Here is a 21,381-nt window from a genome sequence, read left to right as displayed (position 1 = left end):
GCAGTTGCGAATGACGCTGCGTACCAATCGGCTTCCATGGACTGGCCGACATTCTTCGCGCATCGGACGCTGCCGTGGATTAGTTTAGTATGGAAGGAGTTGGCTATGAGTTAAGCAAGGGGATGAAAACTGGGAATCAAAGCCGGATATTTGGATTCATATGACCTTTCTGCAAATCTAAGCCGCCCTCTACTGGTCTAGGAAACTATTCAGAAGTCGAACGGAAAATTGCCTTTTCAGTGGGCGGTTATGCCCAAGGTCTTTTATCTCGTCTTGGAAGCAGTTTGTCTGAGCGAGGAAAACCAGTTTGATTGTGGCTTGCGATAGCTATTCAACGGTGAGCGAAAGGCTAGGTAGAGGACTAACAAATGCGACAGGACGTATTCTGGATTGCGAGCGGGCGTTTTCAGCAAATCTCATGCAGTAAGTTACTACGGGTCAAAAGGGAGCACAGCGGATTGAACTTCGGCTCGACTCGAGCTACAACGGTAATCATTGGTTGGCGTTCACTATCGGTCTCGGATGAATCGATCTACTTAGGAATCGGCCAATCTTCTTCAGAACGAGGCAACCAATCTGGTTCTCTTTGCCAAAGCGTACTCTGGAGGAAATCGTCGACGCTCATTCCACGAGAAAGAAAACCTGCGGGATTCTGCGATCCTGTCACACGGTTCCGAGCGCCGTGGGTGGATGACTGAATCTCGGACACTCTGTTGGCTACGGAGGTCTTCCATGTGTTTCATGTCCAACGTGTCGTTGACTCATCCATGTAGTTGAGCAGCGATAACTGCTCCACACAGGTCGAGGTTGGATAGCGACAAGCTTTTGAGGGGCGCCACGTGAGTTTTCGCGACCAATAGCTGGATTTTTACTCGTCCTTCGAGGTCTACAAAGCGTGCATAAATACAAGCTACGTGAGCAGCTTCCGATGCGTCCACGAACGTGTGGAGTTGAACCACGGAATTAGTTTGGAATGCGTAGCGCTGAATTCGAAATTTTGAAGGTTTCGGAAGTTAATGGTAGAAGGTCTCCCACTTCTGCTTCACGACGTCAGGGACTTCGTCGTCCCAAGAACAGGCTATCAAGCACAACTCCTGCATAAACATTTAACCCCGTACAACAACCGAAGCTACCGACTCTAATGGGTCAACTAGCTGGAAAATGGCGGACAGGATGGGTTGCTTCGTTGCTCGCAAGATGGTTTGGCTCACGTGATAGTTGGTCTCGCTCAGGTTCCCAGCAGATTCCCAATGTCTTCATGGTTTCATCCGGGTCGAATCGCACGCAGGATTGCGTGCCAATGGAGTGAGCATCCTGACCTTGCAGTACCTCTAGTTTGTTGGACGCCCATTTCCGGTTCGGAAGTCCCCATTTCGCTAGAACATCTGTTATTAGCTTCACACGCAACTGGACGGCTTCAGGAATGGAGTCGGCGCCTCCTATAAGGTCGTCTACATAGAAGAATTTTTTGAGGGTCGGCTTCCTGAGAGGTTGTGCGTGACCTTTGTCTTCTGCAAACTGCTGCAGTGTGCGGGTGGCCAGGAATGATGAAGGAGCGAGGCCATAGGTGACCTTCTGCAGCTCAAAAGTAGCCGGAGGACGCGAAGGATTGGATTCCCAGATAATTCTTGGCAGCGGTGCATCTTCTGGGTGGATTAGCACTTGGCGGGACATTTTGGGGATGTCCGCCACAACAACTACTGGAAATTTTCGGAAACGGATCACCATCGTGCAATGCTCGGTTTAAAGAATGGCCGGTGGAGGTTTTCCTAGATCCATCGAAGACGACTCGTTTTTAGTGGTTGTGCTCACTTCTTTTACATCAGGTATATCAGGAAGGTAATAAGTTAGCACATCGTTGTTCACTTTCTGAATTTGGCGCATGTGTCCCATGGATAAGTACTCCGCCATGAAACTTTCATAGCTCTCCTGCAATCCTGGATTTTTAGAAAAGCGTTCTTCCAGCATGAAAAACCACCGGAGAGCCGTGGATTTAGATTCCCCAAAATTAGTGCTGAAGTTCTCGCGCTTTGGGTAGCGCACCACATATCGTCCTTCATCGGTTCGCGAAACTGTTGACACGTAGTAGTCTTCATAAGCTTTCTCTCCTCTACATCAAACTGGCAAACCGTTAAATCTATACATAGTTGAAATAAAGTATGATATTCAGCTGTTCTAATTTCAGTAAAAGTTAAGATTACCGAAGTTTTGCCAGCAAAAAACTGTCCCTGCCTACGGCATTTTCTTGGGTTTTGACGTGTTCACCACTAGTCCAATTTATGCTCGCGTTTCAGGCAGCTTTACCACCGTTTCAAATGTTCTGGCGATAGTGTCCATGTCATTCACAAGGCCCACAAATTGATCGGATTTAGTGAAAATCGTACCCCGGCTCGTCACATTACACTTTCCTGGAAGATGTTGAAGAGTAGGCATGAGATTCCGGTACCTTGTCGAAGGCCCCGATGAGATCCAAATGAACTGGAAACCCTTCCGTAGTCGTGCACACTTGATTAGTGTGGTCGGCTTCTCAGGAAAGACATTTTCGTTCATGATTATCCATAGTTTTGTGTTGTCGATACTGTCGTATGCCAGCTTGAAGTTTATTTATACGATAGCCTGTCAGTGTACAAACTTTTAATCAGGTCGTCGTTGGAGAAAGTGTCCTGATGGCGAAAATATCACTATGGACGTAATACTTATTCGGCGATTGAGCGGCCAGCACTAAGATTTGCATGATACGGTGCATCAGTTGGCCATCTTTGGACAGCTCGTCGGTCATCCGGACAACCACGCCGTTGCTGATGATAGTCTGCGAATCCACCTGGCTAATCTTTGCATGACAATCGCGGAAGTTTGACTGCTGGATCTTGTTATGTATCTGCTGATATATCCAGTGTGATTTCGTGTCCAAAGTACATGGACGAAGCTCGACGAGTTGTTGTAGAATACCATTTTCGCCGGCTGCTTCCACCGCTTCCACGAAAAGTCCACCTGATGAAGATGATGAATACGCGATGCACTGGGACATGGTATTCAGCGCGTTTCTGGAGAATTGACAAATTCCCATACGGTGAAGATCTGGTCCATTGTCAATTGGCCATCGATGAAGTCGATGAATCTTTTTTTTTTCGTAGCGGTCCTCGTTTTTCCGGGTTGGTTGTTGCAGCATTACCGCCCGTGCTGCGTACTATTCCTCCAAAATCGTTTTGCACTCCTCGTGGAATCATTTATCCCGTCAACTTCGTTCCAGGTTACCGATGGTGCGCTCGACTGCGTCGCTGATGGCAGCTTTATGAGTCAATGGATGAATTCAAACGGTTACATTGGTGCTGTTGGTGTAATTCCTCGAATTAAACAAAAAGATCGAGTTTTTTTACCACATGGCGACCGTGACAGATAAAATCATAGAAATTTAGCATATCTTCCAGCATATCATCAAATACCTGGAGTTTGAAGGCACGTTATTGTACATAGATGTGATGTAGTCTGAAGCACTTCCGATAGTGATTGTGCTAGTAATAGTGATAGTCAGTAGAAAATCTTTGATGCGGTCTTCTGCTGGAAGCGCTCTACAAGGAAAGCTTCCAGAGAAGTCTCAACTAATATGTTCTGGATTTCGTTGTAGAATGTCCAGTGTTCCTAGCTTGGACATGTCTTCGGCCAGTCCGTCGGCCCAAGTTTCTTCAACTACCTACAAATATTATAATTGTGCAATTGCTGTTAGACGAAATACGTATGCAAAGTGATTGTTTGGCGAAGAAAAGATTCAGTTAGCAACTGTGTATGCAATCATACAATAGGGTGACAAAGGGTATTATCGGCAGGTTTGTTCTCTTTGTCATGGGGGGTTTTTGTGGGCCAAATCGCCTGTAATTTGGGAATATAACTCAGCTTGGTTGGGAAGGATTTGAGGCCAAATCTGAGAGCAACAGGCTTCAAAAACGGCAAAAGGTTATTGCAACCATAACAAATTACAAATGCTCCATAGAAAATCCAAAAGCGCTCCATAAAGAATGAACATATGTTCCTTGAAAATGTGCAATGTTACCCATGAATAATTGAAAACGATCCATACTTTATAAAAAATGTACCGGTAAAACTTAAATTTTTCTCAATAAAGGTGAAATTTTACACCAATAAATAATACTGAAATGCTCCATAATAAAATAAAAATACTCCATAGAAAAATACAAATGCTCCATAAAAAATTAAAATTGTACCCATAGAAAATTGAATATTGCTCCATAGAAAAATTAAATTACACCATAGAAATTAGACAAATGCTCCATAAGTATTATCAAACTGCACCACATAAAAAAACAATTTGCTCCATAAAAAAATGAAAATCTTCCATAACTTTAAACATTTGCACCACTAAAGAAGTACGATGTTAATCAATTCAGCCCTGTCAAATTAAATTATGAGAATATGCTATCTGTGGAGGATTTTCAACTTTTCATGAAGCCATTCATATTTTCTATGGTGCAGTTTGATAATAGTTATGGAGAATTCCTCTATTTTCTATGGTGCAATTTCAATTTTTTATGGTGCAATTGAATTTATCTATGGAGAAATAGGGTGACATTGGGTATTATCGGCAGGTTTGTTCTCTTCGTCATGGGGGGTTTTTGTCAACCAAATTGCCTGAAACTTGGCCATATCATTCAGCTTAGTTGAGAAGGATATGAGGCCAACTTTGAGTTCAATAGGGTTCAAAAACCCCCCCAAGACGAAGAGAACAAAACGGCCGAGAATAGGTAATTTCCCCTATTCAATTTTCTATGGATGCAATTTTATTTTTTTATGGAGCGTTTGCCCTTGTCTATGGAGCATTTGTATTCTATTATGGAGCATTTCAGTATTATCTATTGGTGCAAAGTTCCACTTTTAATGAGAAAATTTTATGTTTTACCGGTACATTTTTTATAAAGTATGGAACGTTTTCAATTATTTATGGGTAACTTTGGACATTTTCATGGAACATATGTTCATTCTTTATGGAGTGCTTTTTGATTTTCTATGGAGCGTTTCTATTTGTTTATGGGTGCAATAAATAGGCTGCCCTTCATAAAACCCCATGACGAAGAGAACAAAACTGCTGAAAATACGTAATTTAAATTAAGGCTGATTGATTCGAAAATATTTTTCTTTACGAGCACCAAGTCTCTAAAACTAGTGTAGTGTCTCACTTAACATCCTCCCTCATTTATGTGTTCATAAATCACCACCATCCAGCCTGCCTGTATGCAAACATTCGCCATTTCAGATAATCCTCAAACCCTGCGTGCCAGGCACGATTAACGCTAATCCCGTCGCTACTGAAGTGGAAGCTAATTCCATGTTTATGACATTTCAGCACAGTAAATCCCACCTTTCCACTTTCGCTTCAACGTTAGGTAATGACCTCCAGCGCGGCGGTGCCCGCCAAGGAAAGGTCATCCGCCCTTTCCCGCTATAGGTCCGGAGGACCTCTCACAGTTTTAGAGCTTTCGAGAGAGGTCAGTCGGAAGACTAATGGAACGGAGCGACTGATGACCACGGTGGGGGTAGTGGAGAACATTAAGTTTTATTAATTAAAATTACCCTCTACTCTGGCTGGTTCGGTGCTGCTGGTAGCTAGTAACGGTTATGGCGGACAGCCAGTGCAAGTGATGGTTCGGTTCGGGTGTCGGAACTTGAGGCAAGCCAAATTTGAGCACGGTTAGCGTGTGCGGTAAATCAGGCTGCAGCCGCACACCTGTGGCTTGCTTTATGGAGCAATTTAAGAAATTTAAATTAAGTTGCAAATTTTTCGATGTTGTATGGATTGGTGGGTGTGAAGTTCGAAATTTGTTTCTGTATGGAAAACTGTTGATGTTGAGTCTGGGAAAAAAAATTTGGCGATTTAAGCATGCAAAGCCATTTTGTGCTTAAAGATAATAACTATCGTAGGTACAGGAAATTGAGTACTTACGTATTTAATTCCAAATCTAACCGAAATTTATGATTAAAAGCTTTTATCAAAAGTGATGTTCGATGAAAGTGTTTCCCCGTCTGAAAAGAGAAAGATAAAGAGTCATAATTAGTAAAGCGTATCACTTCTTGTTTGTAACTATAAGGTATGCCATATTCTGTAACAAAATTCACTAGATTACGCCTACATTCACTCCAATTCGTGGAGTTTCCTTTAACAACCACTTGTTTAAGGATTTTATAACAAAGGGTTTGTTCTTTATTTCCTGTCCATCGTTGGCCGTAACCAACCAAGCTTCGACGCTTTCAACAGTTTGGCCACTCCAGGATTTTCATCACGTCATCCAGATTGTTGTTATCGACACATTTGAGATGTGTCGAGTGGCTTTGGTCATCGATGCTCATAAAAATATTTCTGGGATGTTGCTTTCTAAACACGCTGTAAAAATTAGTTACACACTTTAGAACTACTGGGAAAAATAGGAGGAGAACCACAAACTTTTCTTAAAAAAAAACTTACTACCATTAAGTGGATTATTCCGTTTTTTTTGTCCATTCCCAGCTAGCCAACCCGGTCAAAAGCTACCCTTATCCATCGTTCGTTGGGTGGAAAATTTTCCCTCATTTTTTAACTTCCTTTGAAACGCCCAGCAGCCTCTTCAGAATCGTGTCACTCCACTCACTCACCGACCGAAAAGAAGCGGATATTGTATAAGCTCATTAAATCGGTGTTGAGGCGTATTAAATCCGGGAGCGTCCGGCAGTGTGGCCACACGCTCGTTCGAAGGGCAGTCAGGCAGGACTGAGGATGGCGACGTTACACCAGCAGATGAGAGGGACGAGGCGCCGTAAGTATATCCCGGAGAAAACACAGGGGCATAAAAATGGAGGGCTATTAAAGCGAGCTTAAGTCAAACGGATTATGGCTGGGTATTGTGATGGTTCCTGGTAGGTGGCGGCGGCTCCGGTTTATTTTAACTGAGTGAAAGGAAATCTTGGAATTCTTTAGCCTTTGGATTGAACCTATTTATTTCCGGTGGGCACTCAATTATAAAATCTCAGTCATGTTCCAATAAATTAAATTTTATATTTTCAGACGTGAGTTTTAAGATAAGGTTTAATTTTTTTTTCTAGAATGCATAGAACATTAAATCTAGGATTCGTGGAACAGAAATTTCTACTTCTTCAACCAGAAACTCAATCAAAACGGCGAAGGTATAACAAAAGCCAGCTGCATGCATCGACCGATGCAAAACGTTCTCATGCATGCATTCACCACGTCTGTGTTTTTTTTCTGTTCAAAAGAACTCCTTCTCTCGGCAAACACCCGAAGGCTTGCGGGAAAGTGGAAAATGCACATTTTCCCCCATTCGATTCGCTTCCGGTATAAGAAGAACTGTGCCAGTCAACGCTCCGACTCTCCGTCTGACACATCCAGTCAGTACTAGGTGGTATGTATGCACGGGCGGCACAATTTTTATTTTTATTCAAACAATAAAAAAAAATCTTGAATCTTTCATCACCACCGCAGCACGATCGGGCGGCGAGTGGTGATCTAACTGAGTCGTCGACGTTCATCTACATACGATAGCTAACAAAAATACTCGCAGACACACAGGACGCCATACATCATGCATCCGATTTGAAGACGTGCGAGCTTGCCTTGCCGTAGAGGAAAGCAGGGTGAAGCTTATCGTCATTCTCTGAAAACAAAAAGGGGCATCCCAGACAACCAGGAGTCGCATAAGGAGGCACGCAGTACATCGTATAAAGTACTATTTAAAGTTACTATCGCATAAATGTACGGTGGAGGGACAATTTTCATCGCATATGATGTTATTGTTTGGACTTATCACGATGTATCTGGAAAAGTCGCATAAGAATACAAATCAACTTTTATGTGGTGTGACTACAGGGTGCGGCAGGAAAAAATTCGAAAAGTTCAAGGCACTATTACACGCTAAATATGGGATATATATGACTATTTTTTCATGACAGTGTATCAGTCAATGTCTATATTCTAGCACTGCAAAATAAAACTGAACATATTTGATGTTTAACATGTGATAATGTAAGCCTAATAAGCGGGTATTAATAAACTGCGCGCCCAATGGTCATTAAACAAAATGACTATAACAGTTAGAAAATATGCTTAAATTCGATAAACAACCAGACCACACTGATCCAGAGCAATGTAGTTTCACATACTAAAAGAAATAAGTACATATATTTGATGATATTGTAGAGAAAATTAAAAACTTTGTTTTATCAGATACGAAATTTAGCGACCTGTGTGCTTTTCTGCGGTTCGAAAATTCTGATTGTCTTCAGCTTCAGGCTTCGCCCTGTAAAGGTTAGTGACGAAAATGGGAAAAATTTCAATAAACTTTTCAGAAAATTTGCCTATTAGAGATCATGGAACATTGAAACATAGATTGGTTGACGTCAAATGGACGAAAACGAGGTTTGTAGTTGAAAAACACTTTCGCATTTTTTCCTGCCGCATACTGTTCATCGTTATAAACTATATTCAAATGTTTTATTGCGATAAATTTAGTTTATTCGCAAAAGTGTACGAGCGAATTCGCAGTGTCAAATGAATTCGCATAAGTGCGTACTGCGATGATTATGCGACTTCGCTTGGTACTTTTCATATTGTGCCAGTTTAACTCGCATTGGTGTATGAATCAAATCGCATAAATATAAAAAATAAACTCATTAAAGGGTGCATACAAACTCGCATAAGTTAAAATCATTTACGTTGACATAATGCGATTTGATATGTGAAAAAAAATGACAGAAATGCAGTTGGACTGCGGATGCAGTGCTAAAAAGGTACAAGAAAGTGAATAGCCATCATTATGGTTATAAACTCATTAGTTTTGTTTTGTGTGGCTCTGAAAATCAACAATGGTTAACGGTAGCCAGAGAAAGATAGTGGAAACAGTGCGGGAAATCACACTTTGTCGGTTTTAACTCACGATAGACTGCCGAATACGCACAGCGCAGGTAACCCAAGTGCATTTCAACAAATACTGACAAGGGAAGGTTACGATGGTGTCCTCCGGGGATTTCAACCGGACCATTTTTGTTGGAATCTACATGTGGAAATATGAAAAATCTCAAGTCTTTCGGGTGATGCGCCAGTGGTGTAGTCAGGAGGGGCCCTCATAGGGGCAACTTGAAGCAGGAACAGGCAGAATATGCATAAATACATGATTTCGTATCAAATTTAATTAACCATAGGCGTTGCCAGGGTAAGAACCAGTTGCAATTATTTTAATAAAAATGTATCATCTTGTTTATCACTCATCTCACCCTGGCTACGCCTATGGTAATTTAAATTTATTATGAAATCATGTATTTATGCATATTCTGTCTGTTTCTACTGCATTACATTTTGAAATTGGCATTTTGATGACGTTTGAGCATTTTCAATAATGTTATATTTTGCCTAATTTGCCCCTTTGAGAGCCCCTCCTGACTACACCACTGGCCCATCACCCGAAAGCCTTGAGATTTATTTATATTTCCACATGTAGAATGCAACAAAAATAGTTTGGTTGAAATCCCCGGGGGACACCATCGTAACCTTCCCTTGTGAGGTGAGTTAGAATGCCATGATAATTAATTAGCTAGTTTCCCAAGCAGTGTTTGGTGTTAAGTGTGAAGCGGGCACGATAATCCAAAGGTCATTAGTTCGACACTGAGGTGACAATATGTTTTTCCGAATATTAGTAAGTCGCATAAGATTCTATTTTACGTCGTAATAATTCACACCTTTCGTCGCATAAGATATCGCTTCAAGTCGTATGGCGTTATTGTTGTTTCACCAATGCACGTATATCGCCTCCACTTTTGCATGCATAAGGCACTTTCACGGCATCTAATGCGATGTTATTTAATCGCATAAAAATACGTAAAACACGGTCATAAAATTCATTATACGTGCAAACTGGTTGTCTGGAATGGCCTTGTGACCTCAAGAATGACACGTACGCTTTGTTTAGGTGATTGTCATGGATTCAATTCCTAAGCGCATCGACAATAACTTTTCGTCCAGCTGTAACAAATCGTCGTTTGGCAATGGCCCTCCTATGCTGGCGGTTTCGGCTAGTTTGAGCTTTCAAAACATAAACAACAAATAAGGGAGCTCCAAATGAAGACGTGCCTCTGGAGCCGGTCATCTGATACCTAAAGTTGCCTTTTATAACACTGTCTTACGTGTTTGAAGCGCATTTAGGCTAGGTTTGCATCTTAGGCGCACACAATAATCGGCAGACGGCAGCCGCTCTCCATCCTCCGTCATGCCCAATGCTCGTCAGATCACGCTGCAACTGATCCGCCCGCACTACGTCTTTTTGTGCCAACCAGATTAGTGGCGAACAGCAACTTTGCAGGGTTGTTGTCTGGCGTTCATGCAAGATGCCCTCCCCAATGGATCCATCCGGCTTATAGGCAACCTACTGGATGTTGGGTTCACTGTAGAGTGCAGCGAACTAGATGTCTGTCCTTCGATCATGCTTAGCATGCGTCGCTCCTCGAGCATGTACTTTGTTTCTGACGCACTGATCATTGATAAAGAGCGGGATGAAAGAGGGGGAAAGTGTCCATCCATGTTTTCCATCCTCCTCTTAGACATAAGAGTTCGTTACTTTATCTCAGTCTCCGGTAAGATCTGAATGAACTGGATTGTTCACCCGAAACCCTTACGCCTTTTTGCAGGTTGTGTCTATTGTTGCTTCTGTGTGGCCTACGGTTTTTGCAGGTCTGGGAACTTCTCCGTCTTTCAGTTGCTGTTAAGGCGCATTACCATAACGTCCGAGGTCATAATGAGTTAAAACCCAAAATGGTCATAAACGCCATGGATCATCACACCACGTACCAGCCTGAATCATAAAGCTTAATAATTGGCATTCTTGGCAGTTGCGGACCACACGCTTTCCTGGGAAGACCTTCGTCGCCTTTCATTTGAAAGCCAAAACAACTTGAATTGACAGATGCCATATCAGGAAGCCAATTAATGTCCCAGTACTTTATGGCGCATTATTTCGGGGCTTAGCGTCCAAACAGGCAGCTGCGTCACGAGGCCCAAGGAAAGAAGAAACTTAGAATTTTAGACGTTATTTCACATAAAAAACCGTCATGGGAACCGGGGCATTTTGGCCCCGGACGTTATGATCCGGCCTTGTCACAGATCGCAACACGTGCAGCAGCATGTGGAGCCTACTTCGTGCCATCTGAACTTGCACACATAATTTTCGACTCAGAATCATTGGAAAACACCACTGGGACCCTCACGATGGATCATCCCACAACAGCAGGACGGTGTCTTGGTTTTTTTGGTAGAAATGCTCATCTTGAGCGGTCTTCACTAGAATGAATGCGATGTCTGATTGAAAGGCTATTTCTGAGAGAACTACGTACCTTGTCGATGATCCACATTTCGCAGTAGACCAGGGGCGGCTGATTCATCAGACTTTACGAGACACGAGACTTATGATGGGTATATGCCCTTTCTTGAAGATTGGGCATATGAGGCCATCTAACCAGCTGGTAGGCAATTCTTCATCCTCCCAAATCTTTATAATAATCTGGTGGATTGATTGATGCAGCTGCTTCCCAAGGAACAGAAGTAGCTGAACAACAGTTTCTTTAGCTGCAGTTTGTTAACGAGCAGTTTGTTAAACACTTGTACAGCCAAAATGTTTGTCGGGTTGCTTCCGTGCTTAAGAAGTTCGACCGGGATCTCGTCCTTCCCAGCAGCCTTGCTGTTTTCCAGCTCCTTAAGGGCCTTCCTAACCTCATCCAGTGTTAGTGGTTCCACTTCTTGACCGTCATCCATTATCCCAAGCAACACACATGTTATAATAGAGTTACGACAGCGCAAGTTTTGGTTGTATAGAGGTTTATTTTACGTAACTCTAACATTGTGTTGAAATAACTTAAAATAAACTTATATACAACCAAAGTTTGCGCTGTCTTAACTTTTATATAACATGTGTGTTACTTGGGATGGTGATCCTGTTCCTGGGTGCTCCTTCACTGTTACCATTCAACATATCCTCGAAGTGCTCCTTCTACCTGACTGCAACCATTGTTTTGTCTATCAGAAAATCTCCTTCCTGGTCATTGCATATGGCGAGTACTTGCGCTGTCTTGTGCCATGCACCATTGACAGTTGCATAAAACCTCCGCATATCGTTCCTGTCCGTATTTTCCTGCGCTTCAGCACTCACACTCTCTTCATGCAGTCGTTTTTGACTGCGCTGCATTCGTTTCTCTGATGCTCTTGCAACCCTTTACTATTTTGTTGTTTCTTGAACTCGTGACGCTGGACAATGATGCCAGGATTTTTGTGGCTACAAGTCAATGTTCGGGCCTCTGTAGGACCTCACATCTATGACGTTTGAAAAATGTCGTGGTCTATCCGGGAGCAAGTTTTACCACTCGGGTGTCGCCAGGTGTGTTTTCTGATATTCTCATGTGGGAAGTAAGTACTGCTAATTGCCATTCCCTTAGCAGGAGCGAATGTCACAATGCGCAGACCATTATCATTGGTAACGGAATGAAGGCTTTCCGTTCCCATTACAGGTCGAAAGAACTTTCTCTGCCGATCTGCTCATTTGAATCTCCGATGAATATTTTGACATCTTGTTTTGGACACTCTCGGTATACCTTATCAAGGCTCTCATAGAACCCATCCTTCATGCCATCGGGTTTATCGTTCGTTGACGCATAGATGCTGATCTAGTAGCTGTAGTTGAAGAATGCCCCTTATCCTTAACACACAGGTCTGGTCACTTATCGGCTTTCACCGAATAACTCGGTTCATCTGTTTCCCGATCACTATGAAGCCAACTCCACATTTTGCCTTATCGTCGCCGCTGTAGTAGATGTGGTACTTGAATGAGATGTGTTGGCGATGGGATCCACCGCTCGGAATTCGCCTTTCCCGGTTTGGGGCCAGCGTATCTCATGGATAGCTGCCATATTAACGCCGACACTCTGCAGTTGACGAGCTAGGAACACAACACGTACGGATTCATTCACAGTCCTTACGTTCCAAAATCCGACTTTCCACTCGTTGTCCCTAATTCGTGACATGCGTTTACTATACTATTGCTTTCTTGGTGTTTGAAGGTTTTCTGCAGGCTACCTTACCGGGACCGTGCTGCCTACATCGTGTTGAAGGGGCTGCCTCCTTAGGTCGGTATAGCTGACACGATACAGAATTTCCTACTAAACCGCTCGATGCCGCTCGATGCTATTTGAGCCGCACCTCCTTGACGAACAGACACTTGGGCCGTACCTCCTCAATCTAGCTGAAATCTGAAGGGCAACAGTGCCCAGGCTGCACTACCAGCTAAGCACATAACTCTTAGCTGGCGGTTTTTGTCATCGCTTGAACCGTGGAATCATGAGGTAGGAACATGTGGTTCCATCCGAGATGATGTCCGATGTAACGCTAGGAGAAATGACTTGGCCAGCGGTCGTACTCGCGTACTATAGAATCATTGGCAAGTTGATCAACGCAAAGAATACTTGGATGGATCCTTACGCCCTTCAAAAACGCATTTCACCCCAATGTCCCCAGTTTGAATCACTTTCTATTCCAATTCGTCACCGTCGTCGTCGTCGTCGTCATCACCATTCGTTCACCACATCCAGCCTCGCATATGCGGATTGGGAGACACCCTGCCTGGAGGCATCTAGCATGCATCGCCTCGCCCGAAACGTGTGTGCGCGCTTTTGTCGACGTCCGTCCGCCGTCGTTATTCTTTCAAACTATATGGAAGGTCTAGATACCTCTAGTAAAGAGTAGTGTTCCCGAATCGGCAACAATACGGTAGGTCAATTTCCGTAAATTTGAACAAACTCGCTCAACTGCACCAAATCCGTTGATTGTAGTGGTATTTATTGGAGTATGTTAAATTTTCCTAAAGATTATACAAATTGTAATTTAAAACACTATTCACCGAATTGAGTACTAATAACAATGATATTATTTAGATTTGACTCACGTTTAGTGCCTATTATTCGCTACGTCCGGGAAGTGGTACCGTACGGTAGACAGTTGAATTTTGATGTGGGGAAATGAGTGTAACCTGCGTATATCGTTCGTTATCAATTATTCATTTAACTTAGACTTATTTACCTTGTGATTAAGCTCTGCTGTCTATAATCTGCTAGGCTACGATCGTTCAGCTGTAATTTACAAATTAATAGTTCAGGTTGACTTTAAGTCTGCATACATATTTAGTTTCTTTTTAAATCCATTTTACCTGGTGATTCTGCTTCTGGTTATTCAATCATGCAATTACTTACAACAATACAAAAATTACTGATTGATATGGTAATCCTCGATGATCAATTTCAGAGTAATATTATAATTAAATAGTTCGAAAATAGTTCAAAAATATTCTCCTATTGCTAGCGAAGGTTTGTTATTGTTTACCTCTCCCTTTACATCTATTTATTAGCCACTTTCTCATCGTTCCTACTACGTTGCGTCCCAGTAGGAAAAATGTTCGATCGATGGTTAGCCTAACGTTAACCCTTCAAAGCCCGGTACGAACCATATTAAACCAATGTAGTTAAGGCTCGCTGATGCTCGTTGATGATGCAGGCGCGTTCGCACTTTGCGGAACACTCCCCCCCAGTACACCAGCTGTAGGTCCTTGTGTACTGTATGTAGCGCCGATATCCAGAATTGTAACCTTTTCCGTTGAGGCTTGTTGGATACTGAACGGTGTCCGTAGTTTTGGATGTATATTAGCGTAGCGGGGCGTGGTCGTGGTTTTTACAATACTTCCGTGATGTTTTAGAGGAGGGGATGCGTCATGGATTTGATCGATGCTGATACTTCGAATGCACCGATCTTCATTCGTTGTTGTTGGTCTTGGTATCGGGCACGGACCGTAAATCGCCCAACCTAGACGTGTCAATACTGCAGTCGGCTGATTTGCGCCGCCCTCTATGTAGTCGAGAGCATATTCCAGCCTTGAGTTGTCTATGCCCAGAAGAATTCTTGGTTTGGCCGCACTGTACGATTCCATTGGTAAACCCGAAAGATGCCCAAACTGTTTTTATAGATCGACCAATGATATTGATTGCACTGGTAGGTTTAGGCTTTGGACAGTATGCACCTCCGGGAGATGAAAAGTATGATCATGAGGCTGACTGCCAGAAATTCCAACTGAACATACCACTGAGCCTTCCTCATATCTTATCTGTCCATCAGTCCACGAGATGCGTAGTGGGGATTTCTCACCGTGAAGGTTCAATTCTTCCCATAGACTATGCTCCATTAATGTTGATGTTGACCCTGCGTCTAGGAAGGCGTAGGTGGCTATAGATTTTCCTTTGCTGTGAAGCGTAACAGGTATGTATTTTAGAAGGGTCTTCCCATGGGTTTGTTGTTGTAGACAGATATGCGTGTTGCATGATGCGACTAGTGCCGGAACATCTGATTGTTGTTTTTTATGTTTGCTGTCATCGTGCAACAGCTTATGATGTAGATAAGAACATCCATTTTGGTTACAGCGTGTTTTCCTTTCGCATGCTTCAGCATGCTTGACTAAACACTTCCGACAGATTTTATTTTCATTCACCAATGCCCATCGTGCGTTCACTGACATCTCATGAAAGTTGCTGCAGCTGGTGAGGGTACTGCATTCGTCACCACATGCTAAGCAAGATTCATGCATCGACTGCTCCAGTATGTCTGCGGTATGGAGATGGACATAAGCTTCGTTTTTTCGCAACTGTCTCTCCGATTTGTTGTCAGGTTTTTGGGGTTTGATCCAAATAGAAGGCCTGATCACCTGACTTAAAGCATCTACCATCTCTCCAAGCCAGTTGCTGAAATCTAACATAGTAGCTGTTCCGATCTGCTTCCGGTGAAACGCCCACTGCATTTTTAGCGTGCTTGGAAGGCTATCTACAAGCTCCTGCAAAACAGCGATATTGTAGAGTCGTTCATCCATTTGACACACTTGAATCGTTGCACACAGATTTTGCACTGCGACGCCAAAGTCAATGATTGTTTCCAATTTATCAGATTTCGGTGGCGGCATCATGCGAATCTTGCGGATCATTGTTTCAACGATGAACTCCGGGTTGCCAAAGAGAGTCTTCAACCGGTTCATGATCACCGGAACGTTGTCAGGATGAAGCAGTAGACTTTTGACGGCATTGAGAGCCTTGTCATACAGACTGCTTTCCAGGCGATCGAGCAGCTCGTCGTTTCTGAATGCACACATCCTGGAAGTGCGCTCGTACGCTGCAATAAATCGTGGCCAATCTTCAGGATTCCCACCGAATTTCGGAAGGTCCTTTACCGTCTGTCGGGCTGCTAGGTGTCCATTGTTCAATAGTATTGAATTACTGTTTGGATGTAGCTGGCTCCGTGGTTGAGATGAAACCAGACGTTCTTGTGGGGTCGATGTGCTCATCACCGGACGGCCGGCATTCTGCCTTGCGTTCTGTTGGATAGAATCGGAATCTTGATGATTTTGAGCGAGTTGTTGCGAATAGATTGTCGTCGGATACGCTGCCATTCTAGTCGGATGCTGCGATGCTACGGTGTACACTGGAATTGAAGAGAATTCGTAGTTTGGCAGAAATCCTGCAATGTTCCCGCTGGGTCTTAGATGCTCAGCGTGCCTGACACCGGGGGTGTAACTACTTTCAAGTTGCTGCGATACACGTGGCTGAAGCGGAGCACGATATCCAGTTTGCTGCTGAACACTGGTGCTGGTTTGCACTATCGGTACACTGGGGAAATACGATTGAGATGGAGGCACAACCGATTTTCGCAGAAGTTCGTCGTATACAGGTAGAGGCGTTTCATCCAACGTATTTCCTGCTTCCTTTACTGCGTTCTCCGTTTTCTCCAACCATTCGTTGATCTTCTCGAGGCTTGTAATAGATTCAACGTCGGATTCACTAACATCTAGCATTTCCCGCTCCAGTGCCAATCGCTCTTCTAACTGTTTCTTCTCTAGCGCCTGTCTTGCATCCAGGGCTTTTGTTTGCAGTTCTCGGAGTTTTTCGGAACGCTTGGATGATCTGGAGGGTGCTTTGTTGCTTTTGTAGGGTGTTCCCACATTGTTGGTTACAGAGCTCTCAAACAGTTTTGTATTGCTTGGTCCATTCGCTGCTTTTGCTCCTGGTATGATCACTTCAACGCTCCTGATTTGCTGTTTCTGACTCGGAGAACCGCCGAACGATTGCCGCACCACGTTGAGTCCTGATGTAGTCATTTCAAACTGCTTGCTCTGCTGCTGCAATTGCTGCTGCCTGGCTTCAAACTGATAAAACTGCTCTTGCTCTCGCTTGCACACATCTTGTTGCTCCTGCCATTGCTCAAGCTTCTTCCGCCGTTCTTCAGTATGTTCCAAGTGTTTCTGCTGCTCTTGTTGCCACTGCTTCTGCTGCTGCTCAAAACGTTGCATCTGTTCACTCAAAGCTCGCTGTTGCCTGTCCAGCAGTGACTTCATGCATCCGTTACAGCTCCAGTCGTAATCGCGTATACTATCGTTCACATTCACACAGTCGTAATAAAACCATACATCGCACTGATCACATTGTACCATTCGACCATTGGTGCAGTCTCTATCACTTCGACGGCACACACCGCAATCCATCCCTTCGCCAGAGGAACCGCCCTCTTTCATTATCGCACCCGCTACGCTACCACTTGACATACCGGTAGTAAACGAAAATTTAATTTGTTCCCGAATCGGCAACAATACGGTAGGTCAATTTCCGTAAATTTGAACAAACTCGCTCAACTGCACCAAATCCGTTGATTGTAGTGGTATTTATTGGAGTATGTTAAATTTTCCTAAAGATTATACAAATTGTAATTTAAAACACTATTCACCGAATTGAGTACTAATAACAATGATATTATTTAGATTTGACTCACGTTTAGTGCCTATTATTCGCTACGTCCGGGAAGTGGTACCGTACGGTAGACAGTTGAATTTTGATGTGGGGAAATGAGTGTAACCTGCGTATATCGTTCGTTATCAATTATTCATTTAACTTAGACTTATTTACCTTGTGATTAAGCTCTGCTGTCTATAATCTGCTAGGCTACGATCGTTCAGCTGTAATTTACAAATTAATAGTTCAGGTTGACTTTAAGTCTGCATACATATTTAGTTTCTTTTTAAATCCATTTTACCTGGTGATTCTGCTTCTGGTTATTCAATCATGCAATTACTTACAACAATACAAAAATTACTGATTGATATGGTAATCCTCGATGATCAATTTCAGAGTAATATTATAATTAAATAGTTCGAAAATAGTTCAAAAATATTCTCCTATTGCTAGCGAAGGTTTGTTATTGTTTACCTCTCCCTTTACATCTATTTATTAGCCACTTTCTCATCGTTCCTACTACGTTGCGTCCCAGTAGGAAAAATGTTCGATGGTTAGCCTAACGTTAACCCTTCAAAGCCCGGTACGAACCATATTAAACCAATGTAGTTAAGGCTCGCTGATGCTCGTTGATGATGCAGGCGCGTTCGCACTTTGCGGAACAAGTAGGTATGTAGTTACTCGACTATTTCTGCCTGTCGGTCGGTCCGTGACTGCATCATCATCTCGTGGCAGAGGAAGAAGGCACGAATCTCTCAATACAGAACTCGGTTTCGTTGAGGATGGGTGGTGACTGGTGAACCACAGCATAGAGCGCCGCACATTGACGACGACAAGATTTGCATAATGCGAATAGAATGCGCGATTTGGTTCCGGACCGAGGTGTGGATTTGCGCTGCTCGTGTGCTCCAAGAAACGGAACACAGGATGACCTTCTTTTGGTTCAGTTTTTTTTCTGGTGCGAAAGCTACGGAATAAGCACGTTTTGAATTTTGTGGGGAAGGAAACGTGTTTCCTTCCAGGCAAAATTCAGATCGAAATTGCAGTTGGAAGTTTAATAATTTTGAATCATATGAGCAAAGTTAGGTATAATGGCTAAAGAAATTCTTCCGGAATTCATTCCTTCTGGACTTCTATCAAGAATTCCAAGAATTTTTCCAGGAATTCCTTCAAAAATTCATTAAGGGTTTCTTCCACGAATTCATACAAGAATTCTTCCAGGTATTCCTCCAGGAATTCTTCCAGGTATTCCTCCAGGAATTCTTCCAGGAATTCCTCCAGGAATTCTCCCAGAAATTCCCACAGGAAATTTTCCAAGATTTCCTACAGGAATTTTTCCAAAAATCTCTCCAGGAATGTTTCCAATAATTCCTACAGGAATCCTTCCTAAAATTCCTTCAGGAATTCTTCCAGGGATGCATCAAGGAATTCTTCCAGGAATATCTCCAAGAATTCCTCCAGGAATTCCTACAGAAATTCCTCCAGGAAATCCTTCAGAAATTCCTCCAGGAATTCATCCAGGAATTTATCCAGGAATTCTTCCAGGAATTCTTCCAGGAATTCTTCCAGGAATTCTTCCAGGAATTCTTCCAGGAATTCTTCCAGGAATTCTTCCAGGAATTCTTCCAGGAATTCTTCCAGGAATTCTTCCAGGAATTCTTCCAGGAATTCTTCCAGGAATTCTTCCAGGAATTCTTCCAGGAATTCCTACAGGAATCCTTCCTAAAATTCCTTCAGGAATTCTTCCAGGGATGCATCAAGGAATTCTTCCAGGAATATCTCCAAGAATTCCTCCAGGAATTCCTACAGAAATTCCTCCAGGAAATCCTTCAGAAATTCCTCCAGGAATTCATCCAGGAATTTATCCAGGAATTCTTCCAGGAATTCTTCCAGGAATTCTTCCAGGAATTCTTCCAGGAATTCTTCCAGGAATTCTTCCAGGAATTCTTCCAGGAATTCTTCCAGGAATTCTTCCAGGAATTCTTCCAGGAATTCTTCCAGGAATTCTTCCAGGAATTCTTCCAGGAATTCTTCCAGGAATTCTTCCAGGAATTCTTCCAGGAATTCTTCCAGGAATTCTTCCAGGAATTCTTCCAGGAATTCTTCCAGGAATTCTTCCAGGAATTCTTCCAGGAATTCTTCCAGGAATTCTTCCAGGAATTCTTCCAGGAATTCTTCCAGGAATTCTTCCAGGAATTCTTCCAGGAATTCTTCCAGGAATTCTTCCAGGAATTCTTCCAGGAATTCTTCCAGGAATTCTTCCAGGAATTCTTCCAGGAATTCTTCCAGGAATTCTTCCAGGAATTCTTCCAGGAATTCTTCCAGGAATTCTTCCAGGAATTCTTCCAGGAATTCTTCCAGGAATTCTTCCAGGAATTCTTCCAGGAATTCTTCCAGGAATTCTTCCAGGAATTCTTCCAGGAATTCTTCCAGGAATTCTTCCAGGAATTCTTCCAGGAATTCTTCCAGGAATTCTTCCAGGAATTCTTCCAGGAATTCTTCCAGGAATTCTTCCAGGAATTCTTCCAGGAATTCTTCCAGGAATTCTTCCAGGAATTCTTCCAGGAATTCTTCCAGGAATTCTTCCAGGAATTCTTCCAGGAATTCTTCCAGGAATTCTTCCAGGAATTCTTCCAGGAATTCTTCCAGGAATTCTTCCAGGAATTCTTCCAGGAATTCTTCCAGGAATTCTTCCAGGAATTCTTCCAGGAATTCTTCCAGGAATTCTTCCAGGAATTCTTCCAGGAATTCTTCCAGGAATTCTTCCAGGAATTCTTCCAGGAATTCTTCCAGGAATTCTTCCAGGAATTCTTCCAGGAATTCTTCCAGGAATTCTTCCAGGAATTCTTCCAGGAATTCTTCCAGGAATTCTTCCAGGAATTCTTCCAGGAATTCTTCCAGGAATTCTTCCAGGAATTCTTCCAGGAATTCTTCCAGGAATTCTTCCAGGAATTCTTCCAGGAATTCTTCCAGGAATTCTTCCAAGAATTGTTCCAAGAATTCTTCCAGGAATTCTACCAGGAAGTCTTCCAGGAAGTCTTCCAGGAATTCTTCCAGGAATTCCCCCAGGAATTCTACCAGGAATTCCTCCAGGAACTTTTCCAGGTATTTCCCCAGGAATTCTTCTAGAATTTTTTACAGAAATTCTTACAGGAATTTCTCCAGGAATTCTTCCAGAAATTCCTACAGGTATTCTTCCAGGACTTCCTACAGGAATACTTCCAAGAATTCGTTCAGGAATTCTTCTAGAAATTTATCCAGGAATTCTTTCAGGATTTCCTCCAGGAATTTCTCCAGGCGTTTTTTCCAGTCATTCCTCCAGGGATTTCTCTGGAAATTCCTACTTGAATTCTTCTAGGAGTTCCTCCAGGAATTGATCTAGATATTTCTCCAGATATTTCTACAGTCATTCCTCGAGGAATTCGTTCTAACAAATGCAAAAAAAATATAAGTTATTTGTGCTTAAAGATTTAAACACTTTCCTTAAAACAACATGAAAGCAGCACTGTTCAAAACTCCTCCAACGAGACTCGG

General features: G+C 42.9%; 1 protein-coding gene across 22 annotated transcripts in view; it reads right to left on the bottom strand.

Moving 5' to 3' along the window:
- The window catches only part of LOC109422898 (disintegrin and metalloproteinase domain-containing protein unc-71), a 1,549,374-nt gene that overhangs the window by 517,155 nt on the left and 1,010,838 nt on the right, over positions 1–21,381 (bottom strand). For all 22 annotated transcript variants that reach the window (XM_062845411.1, XM_062845413.1, XM_062845424.1 and 19 more), the window contains one exon: positions 5,954–6,033. In XM_062845411.1, the coding sequence (XP_062701395.1) occupies positions 5,954–6,033 (80 nt within the window). The remainder of the gene's footprint in view (positions 1–5,953; positions 6,034–21,381) is intronic.

This window comes from Aedes albopictus, chromosome 1 (genome assembly GCF_035046485.1).
Source record: "Aedes albopictus strain Foshan chromosome 1, AalbF5, whole genome shotgun sequence".
NCBI lineage: Eukaryota > Metazoa > Arthropoda > Insecta > Diptera > Culicidae > Aedes > Aedes albopictus.
This window is presented reverse-complemented; position numbering and strand designations above follow the sequence as displayed.